Below are 18,131 nucleotides of genomic sequence, written 5' to 3'. Positions count from 1 at the left end.
GCAGTTATATAAGTAGATTATTTAAGGTTAAGTGCTATCATAAGTATGGGTCCCTTATATGATAGAAGTAGTATGATAATAAGAGCTCCACCACCCTGCACCATGGGAGCACAGGAAAAGGAATGAGGCACACTGAAAGAAGATGGCCATCTACCAGCCAAGAAGACAGTTCTCCCCAGAAACAAATCCTACCAGACTTTGTCTGTGGTTTCCGGACTCCAAACTGGTGAGAAGATTTCTGTTGAATAAGACAATCAGTCTATGGTATTTTGTTATGGCAAAACAAGCAGACTAATATAACTACTTAATGTAGATTTTCTGAAAATGTGCTGTTATTTCCTATATTATTTATATATTTCCTAACACTGAACATTTATTAACACAAAAGCCTTAATTACCTTCCTTAAGAATGAGTCACTATGTCTTTTAAAGTTATTACTTTAGATATATGTAAGGAATTGGAGGTTATACAAATAATAATCCAGCAGGAAAGCTGACATATGGGATTTCAAAAGTATAACCATATCTTCAATACAGAATCAAGAAAACAATGAGGACTGTTCAGTGGAGTGTAGGATTTGACAGAACTGGAGCATTCTGTCATTGTCTCACAGAGAGGGATGTTGTACTGAATGCTTAGCATCTTCATGCAAGTCTTTCAATATTCTAGCTCCATATGATGGAAATACAATGCACAACTTTTCAAAAGCATACTGCAATATAAGGACTCACATATCAAAGATACCACATTGCTCTTGAATAAATTGTTTAATGAATAGGTTGAAAGTTTCATCAATACATTACATGGAAGAACTTATGTTTTATAAAACAGGGTTCATGCCTAGTAACACTTAAATAAAAGTCACTATTTTTATAAATGGCTCAGATATACCTTATTGTTCTAACACTCTCTTTTTAAAACATAATTTTATAAAATTAGAAATATTTAAATTGTAATAATATTAAAGCAAAGAAACACCTTTAATTTTAGATGGTGAGACTTTAAGTCCTCCTTCTCAAATGAAAGTGTTTCTTATAAAACAGTTTAATTTCTAATTATTCCTTGATCAAACTTGGGACAAATGCCAGTTTATAATGTTTGTTTGTTTGGTTTTGGCCTGTTCTATGTTTACATTAAGTAAAATTTGGTTGTGGTAAATGGGGCCAAGAAAGATTTGGACTCTAACAATATTTAAAATTATATGAAATCTGAAGTCTGGTTTTAAAATGACTTTGGGACAGACATGCTTATTTTCTGGTTTATTTTTGAGGAAATATCACAGAATCCTTGGAAGAGATTTCTAGAATTTAAATATGCAGTATTAGTTTGTAGTTTAACAAATGGCTAGCAGCACCTAACAGACTCATTCATAGATACATATATTAAATACTATTTCATTACCTTATCAGGTATTTGCAGTAGAGAAAGAAAAAAAAATATTCAACATAATTAGAGTTGCCTTGAGTATTTTGACCCTAAGTCTGTTACCTAAGACCACAGAGCTATTTGTCTTGCTTCTGCTCACTGGTGATAGATGCAATATTACTGACTGAAAATTTAAAAATGAATCCTGGTAACTTCATTCTGTTTCTTTATTTAAAAAAAGAGAATAATAGCAACCAAATTATCTTAGTCTATTTAATTTTAGAAGTGGGCCTTTTTTATTGAAGGTTTTTTTGCTTATTTGTTTGAGGTGTTTACCCGATTTTTCTTCATTTTTCTGCATGCCTGTACATGCAATAGTATGTTTTACAGACTCATGTGCTCATGTATCTTTATTATTCTAATAATTTATAAATATTTGTTCCGTAAGCCATAAATCACCATCCACCCATTTTACTTCCATACTTTAGAAAGAAACTGGTAGAGTTAAAAACAATGGTTTAAAATTAGTACTTACTCCAAATTGATAGGGAGCAGAAGTGAGGGAAGGTCAGGGTGAGAGTATTTTGAAAAGATTTTTACATAGGTTGAAATCTGAAAGTACGATTTTTTTTGTGTGTGTATCCAATAAAAATGTAGATATTTTTACATACACATATACTTCTGATTTCCATCCTCTGAATTTTTTAGTGGAGCTTCTGAGGCAGAATCCAGGCATCTACATACTGAATATGGCTCCACGTTGATATTGATGTGGTTGTTTGGTAAATCATACTTTGGGAAGTATTTCAGTTTGGGCTAAAAAGCAAATTATTGGCATGCAGCTCCTACATTAGAGGGAGATTTAGACGAGAAGGAATAGTGAGTGGAAGCCAACCCTCCAACTCCATTCCATCACTTTCCTCGAGTTGAATCATATAATATATAAATTCCACCAAGGGCAGCGCTGCCCTGTTGAGAAAGTTTATCATGCCAAGGACTCTAGGAGTATTGGATGCATTGTTTACTTCATAAGTTCATAGAAAAAGATAGGAAATTAAATACTCACATTAGCTTGGATGATGACGAAGTATCGAGTCTTGTCTTCATAATTGAGTCTCTTCCTTAACACTACATTTCCAGTCAACATAAGGGGAATTTCAAAGGTGTCATTGGATGTCTGCAAATATTAAGCACACAAGGTTCAGATCAGTTGAATATATGATGAAACAAGATAGTTTTATATTGTGGATTAGTCCTCTTGAAAGGTAGATGGTTTGCTTATTATCTGAGAATTAAATGTGAGTATAAACTTTATACTGAATATTCTTATAATTTCTCAAAATATTTTATTTTGATCAAAAAGTTTCACCAGAGATAATGATAACTGTAATGCAGTACACTTGTCATAGTTTTTCACATATTATTAAGGTTATTCATCCATGGCTCTGTAATAGTCCTGAGTCAAACTCCAGAAACCTGAAAATCTTCCCTGTTATCTTTTGACCTGTTGTTTTAACATCAAAGAGTTCAGATTTTGCAGTTTGTTATTTATATTTAATTTCACTTTTTTTACATTTGTGCAAATGTCATATTCCAAGCATTTTCTGACATTAAATACAATATGATCATGTAACTTATAATTTAAAGTTTATTTTTTTTCAAGGCTCATAATTTAACACATTAGTTAAGCTCCCTAACCCCATTGCTTCCTGGTAACATGCAAATTATAAGGACAATCTTTAAGGTGCCTTCCAGATAACATGCAGGTCATAAGGACAATCTTTGAAGTGCCTCCTCTTACAAGAAGCCCTCAGTTTAAGTGTATTCACTCCTTAAGAGGACAATTTACAAGATTAGTGTCTTCCCATAGACCTTAAATGACTCCTGTACTTTATTGTCATTGTGAAAAATGATAAAATAATGTTTGCAAATTCTATTCTGAAATCTTCTTTCTTCCAATTTCAATTAAGTCTTTGATATGATGTTGAAATTTTTTTCATACAAAACATATTTTTTGTGTATTTTCTATTTCCCTTCACGGATTCTTCAGGAGCCTCAGTCCATGACACAGAGATACTTACCTTTCTATCTCTATCAAAACAACTTGAGGGATATTTTCAATATTTTGTTGTTGTTCTTAACAGTTTTCATTAAAAATATGAAGAACTATTATAAACAACTATGTTAAGGATAATAACAAGTAAAGTTATTGTTAATAACAAGTAATGTTATTGCTCTCTGAGAATTTTTGATCTTATTTCTTATTAGCTAAATCTATATTTTACATATATCTGATATTTTCATGTTTTAATTGTTTCATAAGTACTTTGAAAAATAAAGGGGCAGTATGCGCTTCATCATCAGCGCTACTTTGTAAATGTTGGCAAGCCTATGTACTAAAATTAAATAATTTCTTGATTAAACAAGTATTTTTGAGTAGCCATTCTTTCTCTAAAACTTATAGATTAATAATTAAATAAATCAATAGAAGAAAATGTACAAAAAAGAGAAGCATAATGTAAATAAAAGTTTAGGAGTTGGGCAAGCATAATGTAGATAAAGATTTAGGAGCTGGGTATGGTGGCACACGCATATGATCCCAGAAGCTCAGGATGCTGAGGCAGGGGGGTCTGAAGTTCAAAGTCAGCCTCAGCAAAAGTGAGGCACTAAGCAACTTAGTGAGACCCTATTTTTAAATAAAACACAAAAAAGGGCTGGGGATGTTACTTAGTGGTCAAGTGCCCCTGAGGTCAATCCCCGGTAGTGAAAAAAAAAAAAAACAACAAAAGATTCAGAAAACTTTCTCTAGTAAAATGAATATTGGTTAAGATCAACTCTAATTAAATGCCCTATTTTAGTGGAATTCCAAAACTTAACTTAAGAAGTAAAAATAAAGCAAGATTTTATAGAAAAATCATTGTTTGTTTGCTTTATTGTTAATTATTATAGTATAGGGTCACGGGGAAATGGGACAGTTCACTCATAATTTATAATATATAACATATATATATTGTTCAAATACATCTCTGTTCCCCCTTATTCAGAAATTCTCAGTAGTCTACATTTCTATCAGACTTACTGCATGATTCTGATGCAGACAGTTAAGATTTTACTTTGAAAAAGTGGAGTAGGAATGTGTCTGCATTTTGCCTTTCTGCTGTTTATGGCTCTTTCCTTTCATAATTAGAGCTTTGATCCATAATGAAGAAGAGCATGGGAATAGCAATATCCATTTGCTTCAATGATTTGTGAGGCAAAGCCATTGCCCTCTTTCTGATAGTTCTGGACATTCTGTAAGACACAAACTTGACACCCTTTTCTTTAGGTGATGGAAATTTAAATGTTGACCTCTACCTACACCATCTTAACAAAAGAAATCCAATTATGGCTCAGTCTTTTGACATCCACTGGCTCTAAACACCTGGCCTCCATTAAGAAAGGTCCACTCACAATTTCCAAGTGGTTCAGTGACCTGACAACTGTCAGAGAAGGGGCAATCCTCCATTTAGTAAAGTGAGGGTATGAGACAGGTTGAGCAGTTTTATCACTATCCAAAGGACAGAAATTAAGGTAGAAGGCAGGTGTAACTTCCACACCACACACTTATGCACCCACAAAGGAGGGAGATAGAGGGAATATTGACACTGTTTCCCACAAGATGATTTAATTCTCCCATAACCTTTTTTATTAATATGTGTGAAGGTGAGTTAGTAATAGTTTAGATAAAAAGTCATTTCTCTGAGGGTCCTGCTAGCAGTTATTATGCCCTTAGTTAGAGATATGTTCACTTTGAGTAAGACTAATTTACCCTTAACTTATAATAAACAGCATCAATTTTGTCCTAACATTCTCTATTCGATCCTTAGCTTGTGTCTTATTAAGCCAGGCCCCCATGGCATCAGTTAACGATCAGTCTATAGATGGGTTGTCATTGATAGGCCATTTCCCCTAATCTAATTACTGACAGAAAAAACAGATCACTTAGCAAGAATACATTATCCTTGTTTACCAAACAGACTGTGATTCTTATAGGAAGCATGGACTCTGCCCTTACTACCACTCTGATAATATTTTACTATTTAATACAAAGTTATCATAAACACATATATTTGCATTTTACCTTGTTCTAACCTATTTCCCATCAAACTGTATTAAGAAGTGCTTAATTGAGTGTAGAAGTATTTATATTGCAAAGTTAAAAGGTTACAGATTTATATTGAAAAGACCTAGGTTCCAAGTTTTATAAATAGATGACTTTTAGTTGACTTAAACAAGAAAAAACGAGAATATTAAACATGATGGGGATTTGAGACGGTCATGATATAATATACCAAGTATGATATTCTTGAAGTATACATATTTCTACTATTTAGCTGCCTAGAAACTATTTTTGCTTAGCTTGGAATATTTTAATAACATCTGAATTTTGACATTGACTTAAATACAGAAACTACTAAAGGATGGTAATTTGTTAAAAACCTTTTACATTTGAACTGTGCTTTTAGCTTCCTGACTCAGGAAATTCAAATGTATTACATGCTTGCATGTTAAAAAATAAATTGTGGTTTATTTTTTTCTCAATTCCTTCAAAGCTATAGGGAGTCAAGTGTACTATAAAAGAGGACAATTTACTCAGGAGGCATTGATAAAAGATATTATCACCCTCTGAAAAACTGCTCTACTGCCTCCAAAACAGAAGCTGTGTATGCACACTATTACCTTGGTGCTTTTCTGATAGCAGTGGTTCCTAATAGAAAAGGTATGCTGTAGCCTTAGTTCACTGGAGACTGCGACACGGGATATGTTGTCCCTTTCCTCCTAATCACTTTAGATCAAAATACTTAAAGTGCAGAATAAAAATAATTCCATTTTTATATTTAAAAAGATTAAGAGAACTAATACAATAAAACTTCTAGAAAGTTTTTTCAATCTTGCTAACAATGGAATTTAAAATATCAGAATGATACCTTTTTTATATTTGCATTTTCTCATTTAATATATAATATAGACACAAAAATGCAAGATTTGTGAAGCATGTGATGAATTCAAAAAAGTATTTTTTTTCTTTTTTTTTCTTTTTTTTCTAAACAATTAAATCAGTCAATGTATTTATTATGGCGAAGGCATCAAAAACAATATTTTACAACAACTGCGATGAGCATAGTATAAATGTCATAGACATTAAAGGCCCCTAATTTAAATGTTTGTAGCTCTCTTCGCTCAGCAAATATCCTGTAGTATCATGTCCTAACAAATAATCCAAATGTTTCTTAATGAACAATAGGTGACAGAATGAAAAAATGCACTTATAAAGAAGAATGTCTCTTCTTCCCTTGGATAAGAAAGAACTACAATTTTTTTTTGTTCTGCCAAACTTTATTCAGGTTTTTAAAATTTTTTTCAAGCCCATCCATGTACTTCCTTATAAAATCCAATGTTAGCAAATAACCTTGCTAACTCAGTTGGGCAAGAATCCCCTCAGTCTAGATATCTGATCACCCTCCATATCTGATATTTGATCAGGTACCCAATTTTCCATCATCCTCCAGGTCATGTGTGATCACTTCTGCTTGGTTCTAGCAAGAATCCTGATAAGTGTGTCTAACTTTCCCCCCTTCCCCTGATAATCTCTCCTAGAAAATTTATTACATGGATCATCACCCTGTTCCTTGCCTACAAATTCCACTTGCTCATGTCTTATTTGGAGTTGAGTTCAATCTCTCTCCACTGTAAGAACTGGTTGCAGTAATTCTATATCTATTGCAATTTTCCTGAATTAAGTCTTTTTCACCATGCTTTCACATGTCATTGAGTAATTGTTTTCTTTAACAAATGTTTAAAGGATTTTATGAGACATTTACTAACATTTATTTTCTAAATAAATCGGTTAAGAAAAAATAGGTTATGCTACAGAAACAAAGGTCCTTATTTTCATTTCTTACCTAATCCACATATTTATACATCTAGCACTTCAGCAGATAGACTTTGTTTCTTGTCATTCAGAATTCAGGCTAATAGATGGCTTACCTTGTAACAGTGGTCCACTTCACCTTTTGAATATAAGCTCTGAATATATGCTCTGAGGCTTATTTTTTAAAGATGTGTTCTTTTCCCTGTCTCCTTCTCCTGCTTCCTAACCGTGGGGCTGGGAACAGGATTATTTTGAGTTATCTGTGCTCCACAGAAAGGAGATGTCTGCCAGGGGATCTAGAAAGTGAATATCTCCCAAATTAACAAGTGAATGCTATCACACTATCAGGGGACCCAGGGACCCCCTGTTAGGGCACATCTGGAATGTAGCCTTTGAAGAGCTCCTTTAAAATCCCCCTGTTCCTCCTAATGGGGAGAATAACAGCCTTTGGGACAGGAGTCCCCTGTGTTTCTCCTTTGCTAGTAAAGCAATAAAACAACATTTTCCTTTTTTCTCAAAACCGTGTCCTCATTATTAAATTGGCATTAATTGGCATTGGGGACAAGGACCGAGCTTTCAGTTACAACCTTAATTTGTTTTTCTCTAATTCCTATATAGTGGGAGGAGATATGACTTGTACTTTGGTTCTCTGAGCTCATATTTTATTAGTCAAAGCAAGTAATTTCCTCTAAGCAAGAAAAGTACATTCTTGGCATATCTCCAAAGAAAGAAAAATCAGGAGTTTTTGGTAAATAGCACAAGTGCTTTTGCTTCAAATTGGGTCAGTCAGTTCAGCAGCCCTTTATACCCAAATTTGCTCTTTCTTTATTTTAAGAGATCATTTGAATTTCAATAAAAAGAAAGACAAAAGAAAAGAAAAGCTCAAGTTTAGCTATTCTTATTTTATTCAGGGATTAAATAAAAGAACTTTGTTGTGGTGAAGAATTTGCAACATTTGGCTGTTTGAAATTTTATGATTTTGAATAATAAAAATGCCTCCTCCTTCCTTACACCACATTTTCTACTAAATTGTCTATCCTGTCATAAGGAAAAAAATAGGTAGGATAAGAAAGACCCTAATAATGCAAATGACCATCTTAAGTTACCTTTTTCTGATACCAGAATAGAACCTTCATCCTTTCTATTTTGTAGTTTAAAAATAAAAAAGTCAAAAATGTTTTTTCAAAGTAGATTCTGTTTACATGTTATGCAAAAAAATGAAAATAACATTTGCATTATAGTATATGTGACAATCATATCTGACTCCTGATAAGCAATTCACACCTTTGCATGATATCTTCCTCTTAAGTGTGGGCAGGATCTCTGACTTGCTTCTAGTCTTTAGAATATAGCATAGTAGATGACTTATCGGTCCCATGATTACATCGTGTTAGATGAAGTTCTGTCTTGTGATCAGACTTGCTCTAGATACTTTCTTTGCAGGCTTGAAGCACTAGTAGTCATGAAGGCACAGACTCTATGGCAAGGAACTTGGGGCAGCGTGTAATAGTCCATACCAGCCTTCATTCAGTAAAGAGGAGCAAGAAGGTGAGGACCTATGTTGTATAGCCATGAATAAATTCTGACAGCAAACTGAGTTTCCTTGGAAATGGATTATTCTCTAGTTGAGCCTCACTAAGAGTATTAATCTCACCAGCACCTTGATTACAATCTTATGAGAGCCTAAGCAGAAGGCACAGAAACTGTAAGGAAATAAATAAATAAATATGTTGTTTTAAATTACTGAATTTTTGATAATTTGTTATATAGCAAACCAATACATCATACTGTTCCCTAGGACATGTCTGAAGGATTTGTGATGACACATAGTACTCGTTATTGATAGCTAAAACCTTTGATGAATCTCCAACTTAATAATATTGTAGTGATACTGTATTTTTCCTTCTCTGATACTTTATACAATAAACACATTTGCATGAGCGTATCCTCCATATTCTTGTGATACGGGACAGACAGAAGTGAGTTGTGGGAACACAAGGTTAGGGAATAATTCTAAACAATAGGCCCACCGTGCTTACCACCACATGCTTTCTTTTTCAAGAAGCAATATACCTGCAACCCTGGCTGGCTTAAGTGGACAGGCTATATATATGACATTCCTCAGCAAACTTCCCATTGTCTGAAGAAGCAATGCAGGCCCAAACTAATGTGAACAAGAAAAATCCCTGTTAACCAAAGGGAGAGACTTTTGTGACTCTTCACAGACCAGATCCTGAAACTCAGGGAGATAAGAACAATTCCTCTTAATCATAAAATTTATAAGAATTTATTGCTAAGAATCCAATTAGAACCAGTCAGCATGGGCCAAAGTGACCCAGAGCTGTCATGGCAGTGGGAACTTGAAAATCTGATGTCATTCTGTTATCAGTCAAACGTTAAGAGATGAACCTGGGTAGGACTCTCTGGAAACTTCTCTAGGACTCCAGATAAAACTGGAGTGCAGGAGAGGCACACTGTCCTTTTCCTCTCTGAGAGGACCCACTCTTTCCCTTGAGATTGTCTCCTTTCCCTTTTCTTATCCCTTCAGTAAACTCATGCCTGCTACTTTGAGCAACATGTCTGAAATCTGACTTGATTGATTGTAAAATTGAGCTTTAAAAGCAGGACGAGGGACATCTTCACACTCAGTGTCCCAAAAGGCCCCAGCCCTGTTACACTTGTATTGAAAAGCATTATCCTATCCCCTACATTAGTCTTTTTTTTTTTTAATAAAAAGATTAATAGACATGTCGGGGTCTAGTACTTTCTTTAATTTTGCCTTTACTATAGAGAATACAGACTAAAATAGATTTGAGATTTCAGTGTTTGTGGTTTTGCAGTAGTAGATATGCTACATCAGCTGACAGCATATCACTGCAGATCCAGTTATAGGTGGAATGGATGCATGTTCCCTTTTGTTATTCAGATTTGGGAATGCTACTATCATTGTTGCTATTGTACAATTTAGGATAGCCAAAATAGTTCAAAGGCAAAAATGAGTAAAAACACTAGGTTTTCTAAAGATATATTGAAGAGAGAAACTCATTGGGAATTAATCATTCTACTCCTATATAACTAACTCCTCCTACTTGACCAAATAATTCAACAAAAAGCACAGGTATACAGAATATCAAAATCAATCAACCACTCAAAACAAAACAAAACAAAAAGCTAATATCTTCAGAGAGAAAACCAAAGCAGATATTTTTTGAAGTAAGTAGATACTTGAAAAAAGAGATGACATGAGTTAAGTTTCCTGTTTTATGGCAGTTACCCAGAGAGAAGGCCAAGTTCAGAACCATGTTGAGACACATAAAAGTCTGATAGGAAGCCTGAAGTCTTATGACTGAAGCATCAGGTGATGCACCAAGGTTGACTGTAATTGAGTAGGGAAATATTGGAAAGAAGAAAGCTAGCAAGGGATAGAATAAAATTCCACTGATAAAGCTATGTCACAATCTCTAGCTGTTCTCTAAACTGCACCTTTGAGGGCAGATTACAAGCAGATCAACTATAAAAAACATAATACTTGCTGAATGAAGATTTGTGCTGCACTCAAGTAAAAGAGCTTCCAGTTTGAGTTCAACCAAGTTGTCCGTTAAAATGAAATACAAAAATAAACAAACAACATTGAAATAATCACAATCCTCAGAGAAACTAAACAGATTCAACTGTTTCTCCACTGCATAACATTCACAATATCCATGACAGAGTCCCCAAACAAGTCAGTGTGATGAAGTAAATGTGTTCCATTTTCAAGAGAGAGACAAGACAATACTACAAAACCCAGACAAGGGTATTCAAGCAAATATTATAACTCTACCTGTGTAAAAAAAGATGAAAAAAATGATATACACTATAAATTAAAAATAAAAAGAAAATCTTATAGCTTGTGAAGAAATGAAAATTCTAAGAATGTGGAAAATTTAGAATAAAAGAACACAATATCTTAAATTTAAAATAAAATAAAATAAAATAAAAAGACCACTGCATATATTTGACAACAGGATGGAGATGGCAGACAATGTGTGACTTTGAAAACAAATCAATAGAAAACATCCAGTTTGTAGAAAAATGATTAAAAATATATTGAAAATAATTAAACAGAGCCCTGGGAAGCTGTGAAACAATATCAAAATATCTACCTTTCCTGTAATTAGAGTCTTAGATGTAAATCAGTCAGGGGAAAGAGGGAAAAGGGCATAAAAATATTACACAAAAATGATAATTAATTTATAAAAAATAGAGATTAAAAACTTAAGTAAGTCTGCAACCCTCTCCCAAAAATAATTATTAAAAAAGTACACCTTATCATGCAAAAGTCAAGTTGCTAAGCACACACAATGAAATGAAAAAATTAAAAGTAGAAAAAAATGATGCATTATGTACAGGAAATATTAAATTTCCACTGAACTCTCATTAGAAGCACTGATTAAAATGATGGGAAAATTTAATTAATATTTTGCATTGTTATGTGACAGGAGGTGCATTTGCAACTGTCTACAAGGATAAAGCAGATAATATAAATGAGGGAAGCAACTGGGGTATGGCTGTATACATACATATTGGCTCAGTGATAGGAGTGATGGAAGTTCAACAAATGCAGATTACTGTGTTATTGGAAATCAAGGGCAGTGTCAACATGTTTCTGTTTCTCAAAGGAAGAAAACAAGCCACCCTTGAATGTAAATTTCATGATGTTTAGATATTGACTTCAAAAATAGTTTACAATATTTTGTGGCCAAACAAAACATCTGTGAGATGAATGAAATAGAGGGTAGGTAATATGTGACTTTAAGTAATGAACAACAAAGCATCAGATGAAAGAAAACGACCAGAATTTTAAGTAAGACAGGCTGATCTACTCTTTCTACCATTTATCTATCATACAGTATGAGACTACTTTAAAAGAAATTATATCAGTGCTTACCAAAGCCTGAGATGATCACATTCAGGTTAAATAGTTTGTTCATTACACATGCACTTTTGCTTTTATATTAAGAAATAAGGAGATCATTATTCTAGTTTTTTTTTTCAGGGAGGGAGTATGGGGATTGAACGCAGGGAAACTCAACCACTGAACCAAATCCTCAGCCCTGTTTTGTGTTTTATTTAGAGACAGGGTCTCACTGAGTTGCTTAGCATCTGGATTTTGCAGAGGCTGGCTTTGAACTCCCAATCCCCATGCCTCAGCCTCCTGAGCTGCTGGGATTACAGGCAAGCACCACCACTCCCAGCCATTATGCTACTTTTAATATAAACAAAATTACTATAGATTTATGAGAATATGAAATATAAAAATAATAAGTGTTTCTCTTGCAGATCTTATAAGAAAAAAGTCTGGTACTGAATTTACAGTAAATGTCTAGGACAGCTGAAGGTTGTCTAAAAACGTGCCTTGATTAATGCTTTCTCCTCCAATAGAACCCACGTGAAATGTTTTCCTGATGTCTTACTCTTTTGTCGAATGGAAGTAAGACCATGTCCAGAGAACTTTATTTATTCGACAGTAGTGCTAGCTTGCTAAAATTTATTTTTCCTTCTTCTAATTTTAAAACTGCATGAGGCTGATTGGTTATCTATTCTGTAGGTAGTAAAAGATACATAATTGTGTTTGATTTCAAGCCCAGAGATTCCTGAAAGGGGGAAGCATTCAGAAGGGACTACTGCACAGCTAAAAAAGAATTTCAGCTTCACAAAACTAGAAGATAGTTTCTAAGTATTTTTTTTTTAGTTCAAACTATAACTTAAGCTTTAAATATTTTTTTTTTCAATGCAAAAAAACATTTCCCTCAAATACATGGAATGACCATTCTATGACCATTCTATATTTTCTGGCTTAATTTTCATATAGCTTAAGGAATAAGAATTAAGGAATGACATCATATAATGTAAGCTGGAAAATGGCACACACGTGCAATATTAATTATTAAAGAAGAAAATCTGAAGAGCAAACAAGACGAATGGTTCAGACAGAATGTGCAATCAGCTGTCTTTTGTACTGTTAATGGAAAAGTGTTTCTCTTGCCCTCTGCTCCTCTGCTGTTTCTGCAGTCCTTTCCACTCCATTTCTTGTATAACCCTTCATACTTAAGGCTCACTGTCACATTCTCATCACGTCCTCATCTCTTGGTTTCCTTTCAAACATGCTGAGAAGTTCCCTTTAAGGGAAACAAAATCTCCAAAACTTGCCCTTTGCCCTACTATGCCCATCCCATCCCCCTTTTATTTAATTCTTATTTTTCAAATGTTTTGAGAATTTTTAACAACAATACTACATATATTTCATTAGAATTCAGTAGAGGAAGAGTGGGCATGCTCCTCTAACATTGGGTTTTGAGACTTAGAAATGGCTGTGTAATATACCAGGCAAATCACTTCACCTGTGAGCCTGGTTGTTTCTCCAAAGCAATGGAGAAAATTTGCTACTACAACTTGCTTTTGGGAATACAAGAAGATGCATTTGTGTTTTACCTTATTCTGATAATAAATGTGTGAAGTAGACATATTTGGTGAGTTCTTAAACTCTACATGCTCAACAGTGTTTTTGTTCATTTATGTGTGCTGTGTGTGTTTAGTTAAACCTTATGAAAAAACATAAAGGGTAAAAAATAATGTTAACCTCAAAACTTTTAATATTCCTAGTAGTAAACACAAGAAAGAAACATGAAATAAGAAACCACTTAAGAAGTGGTTTTAATTCTGCTTTGGGGAATTCATGGTAATCTGAGAAGATGCCATAGCAAGAGGAAAGACAGAGGGCAGGCAAGACTTCCAGCTATAGCCTCATTTGAAGATTTCACATTTTGTCTAGTTTTGCTTAATATGTCATTTGAGTGATTCCATGGCCTAAAACCCAATATAAATCCTAAAACAAGAAAGGCCTATAGCTAGAGACTTTGTTTTCTGCTCTGAGATTTCACTGTTGGCAGGACTAGGATTTTAGGGTCTTCTCAAAACTGACAATGTATTTGGTGTGTGTTTGTGGTTTGTGGTGGCATTATTGTCATTAATTTTCAAATTGCATAAAGCCTATGCATCACGTTGGTTATACCATATGCGATGGTTTGTTTAGAATGCTTAGACTGATTATGAGTCTACAAATATAAAATAAATTTAGTAAAGATGGTGGCATATTATGCCTATGAATGCATTTTGCTTTTATGTTCAGTTACTGCCAAAGATAAAATACAACACAAATATTGTAAATAAGTCAATTTTTATATAATAATAGTTAATTTAAGTGGTTCTATTAACTAATATTAAATAGAACAAATATCAACTGGGATAAATGTTAATTTTATTCCTTATAGTGAAATCTCATCATGTATGGCTATTTACATACCGGATCTTCTGGATTGTATTGAATAACATATTCTATCTGTCCATTTGGGCCATCATCTATATCAGTAGCTCCATTGTCTCCTGAAAATCCTGTAAATACCGTGGTGCCAACTGGAGTGAGCTGAAAGGAAAAGAAAGGAAAAACTTAATTCTCATTTTGTCAGTTGTACATCTAGTATATAGCACAAAAACCAGCCTTTAGTAACACAAAGGAAGAGAATAGACATCTGCCTACAACCACAGAAATGAAATATTTTAAAAAAACACACTTGCAAACCTAACATAGGAGTTCTTACAATGTCTGAAATTTCCAAATTCCTGATCCTTGCTTCAGGTAAAGAAATAGAAGGATTCAGAATAAAGCACATTTGGCCCAATTTATACCCATTAGCATCTTAATACCTGTGGAGAAAATGCATCTGTTTTTTCTTGAAAAACCTTGAAGCATTAAGTTATCTACATGATAGAATTTCAATCGTACAAGTAAGTTTCTTTATTTTAGTTTCAAAAGCCTTTTCAGAGACAGCCCAAAATCCAGGTTGTTAAGTATATCCACATGGCAAGTTTGGGGAAGAGAAATTATAATAATGACTGCCCTTTTAGAGGAAGAAGCTATGAATTTCTTCTGGGCTTCTAATATTGGTTGTATAAGAAACAATTTTATGACAGGAGTTGAAGACAGTCACATCTTTTAATCTATTTTTTTTAAATTAAAAGAATAATAGTAAAACAATGTATTTTGGCATGTAAAACCATGTAAGGCATTTGGCCTATTAATGTGGAGATCCTAGAATCTCCACAGAACATCACTGTTATTTTCTCTTACAAATTGTCTTTGTACAAATTGTCTTTGTACAATATATTTTTGTCAATTCTCCTTTCCCATTCCTCATGTTTTAGCTCATTAATTACTCGTTGAGTATGTTTCAACTTAGTTTGATATCACTTACTACAATACCATTCCTAATATAGACTTTGCCACTATGAGTAAAATTATAGTGACCTTTTTTGTTTGTTTATGCATTTTACATTACTGTATACATTATGCTGTCCCAGTAAATGAACACATTTTAGCAATAAACATAAGCTCTGTACTTCTACAGTGCAGAGACCTAATTTTATTAGGTTTGTTGTGTTAATTATTGGATGGGATTCCCTCATGGAAAAATACTTTAAGAAGGAAGAAAGAGATCATCTAATTTACTAACATTTTTTAGGGGTTATAAATTCAAATGTCTACAGAGATCAATCAGGGGATGAAAATGTGGAAAGCAAGTCTGATGGGAAAAGTGAACAAATGCCCTGTCTAATTTGATAGCTGCTACTCAGCCCTACAAAATTCTTACCATAATGGAATATGGAGCTAAAATTACTAGGTCATCTAAAATTCTAATTTTATAGGAAAATTATTGATTCTCAGGTTGGCACTAGATTTTATAAAATTAAACTATGAATGGACCAAACACATTTTTATTGGTCTAACAACTACACTAGTTTGTAAATTTTTATTTACAAAAACAACATAACTATGATTAAAGAACTAAACCATAGCTATAAGGAAATAGGATATTTATAATATTATTCTAAGTTAACTAAATGGCTTCCAAATTGCCATTTTTATTTATTTTTAAATGCATAAAATGTCAGAAAAGATACCATTCTCTTTTATAAAAAAAATCACTCATTCTTATGTAGCTATGCTTTTAGGTTTTTTTGCTTCTATTTATTTGACAAATGAAAATTGTGTGAGTATGTATACACACACACACACATACACACATATATATGTATATGTGTGTGTGTATATATATATATATATATATATATATATATATATATACTTATTATGTACAACATCTTTTAAAATGTGTATGCATTGTGTATTGTTTAAACAAAGCTAATTAACATATCTATACTTCAAATATACATCATTTTGTGGTGACAACAATAAAACCTGATTGATCAGCAATTTTTAAAAATCTAGTCACTATGTTGTACAGCAGACCTCTTAAACTTATTTCTTCTCCTTACTTAACTGGAATTTTGTATCATAGTCATCATTATACTCAATGTCTATGAATTCAATTTTTTAGGTTCCACACATGAGTTCTATTTCTCTTTCCATGCCTGAATTATTTCACATAACATAATATCTCCCAGGTTCATCCAGAGTTTTAAAATTATGAAAATTAAAATGATTGCTACCAGATGTTTAATAAAATATTTAATCAAAGATTTTGTTGCCAAAGCAAAAAACAACATCATGGGGTTAAACTAAATAAAAGCAAATCAAAAAATGCTAAATCAAAGAACAAATAAAATAAGAAACCAAAAAATTGAACAATATTGTGTCTGGAAATTCTGAAAACAAGTGTGCCTGTATCCTTCAATCTACTTACTGAGCCTTCAGGTACCATTAGACCACTTTCACATTAGAGCCAGATTCTGGAGTCAAACACTCGGTGATACAGTGGGTATCATAGGGAAGGAATAGGAGATCCTGAGGAACTCAGGTCACATTCAAGAATATTAAAGGTCGTGGGGTCCACAGGTGGACTGGAGTCAGGGAAGCAACTGCTTTTCAACAAAAAGTGAGCAAAAGGGTTCTAAAGACAACAGAGGTTACTTTCCCAATTTAATAAATTCTGCTGGCCTGTTTAATATTACCTTAAATGACAATTTGCTATAAGATTGATATTTTTTATATCTACTCACTATTACTAAAACCACTTTTTTCCTGTTTTTCTTACTTTAAACAAGATTTATAATTAGGAAAAAAAAAAAAAAGATTTCAGTGGAAAGCTTTCAGGGCATTTCTGCCAGGCAGATGACCAGTTTCTCTGTTCCTTAACGTTTTGATAAGTCTCAGGTTTAAATTATATTTTCTGAAATGCCTTCTCTGTGAGGAATGATGATCAGCTTGCCTGATTCTGTTACTTGTTTATTTAGTTCATGTCTTTTGCCACAAATAATTGTATACAGCTATACAGCTATATTGGGAAGTACATGAACTACACTGATGAATTCAAAAGCAAAAATTTTAAAAAATAAAAACGAAAAATTAACATCCTTTAAGAAGAAGCCAGTAATAAGACTTTTTACCATGAAGAAATGATAAATATTTGAGGAGATGTTTAGCCTTACTTAAATATTATGTCATGTAAACATATATCTAAACATCACATAGTGCTCCATAAATATGTACAATTTTATGTTTTATATATTATTTAAAAATGTTTGATTTAAAAAAAATTGTTTATATTTCTAGGTTGGATGAGAGATTTAGTTTTGATTTATAATACTGAATTGATATATTTTGTCTCAAAATTAAACAATTTCTCTTTTTTATAAAAAAGTAAGAGAAGTTAGAATGTAAACATACAAGATGGTGACAATTTCTGAGTTTACTTTTCAGGTATTTTGTGAAGAATATTTCCTTAATACAACTCAAAAATTATGAACAATACTCCAAAAGAGAGTACTCCAATCTTACACATAAAAAAATCCCCA

General features: G+C 33.0%; 1 protein-coding gene across 12 annotated transcripts in view; it reads right to left on the bottom strand.

Annotated features, from left to right (window-relative positions):
• The window catches only part of Pcdh15 (protocadherin related 15), a 1,628,869-nt gene that overhangs the window by 429,461 nt on the left and 1,181,277 nt on the right, over positions 1-18,131 (bottom strand). For all 12 annotated transcript variants that reach the window (XM_048807407.1, XM_048807408.1, XM_048807415.1 and 9 more), the window contains 2 exons: positions 14,623-14,742; positions 2,433-2,543 (listed from right to left, as the gene is read on the bottom strand). In XM_048807407.1, the coding sequence (XP_048663364.1) occupies positions 2,433-2,543; positions 14,623-14,742 (231 nt within the window). The remainder of the gene's footprint in view (positions 1-2,432; positions 2,544-14,622; positions 14,743-18,131) is intronic.

This window comes from Marmota marmota, unplaced genomic scaffold (genome assembly GCF_001458135.2).
Source record: "Marmota marmota marmota unplaced genomic scaffold, marMar, whole genome shotgun sequence".
Lineage (NCBI taxonomy): Eukaryota > Metazoa > Chordata > Mammalia > Rodentia > Sciuridae > Marmota > Marmota marmota.
Note: the sequence above shows the minus strand (reverse complement) of the source record. Positions and strands in the feature narration are given on the sequence as shown.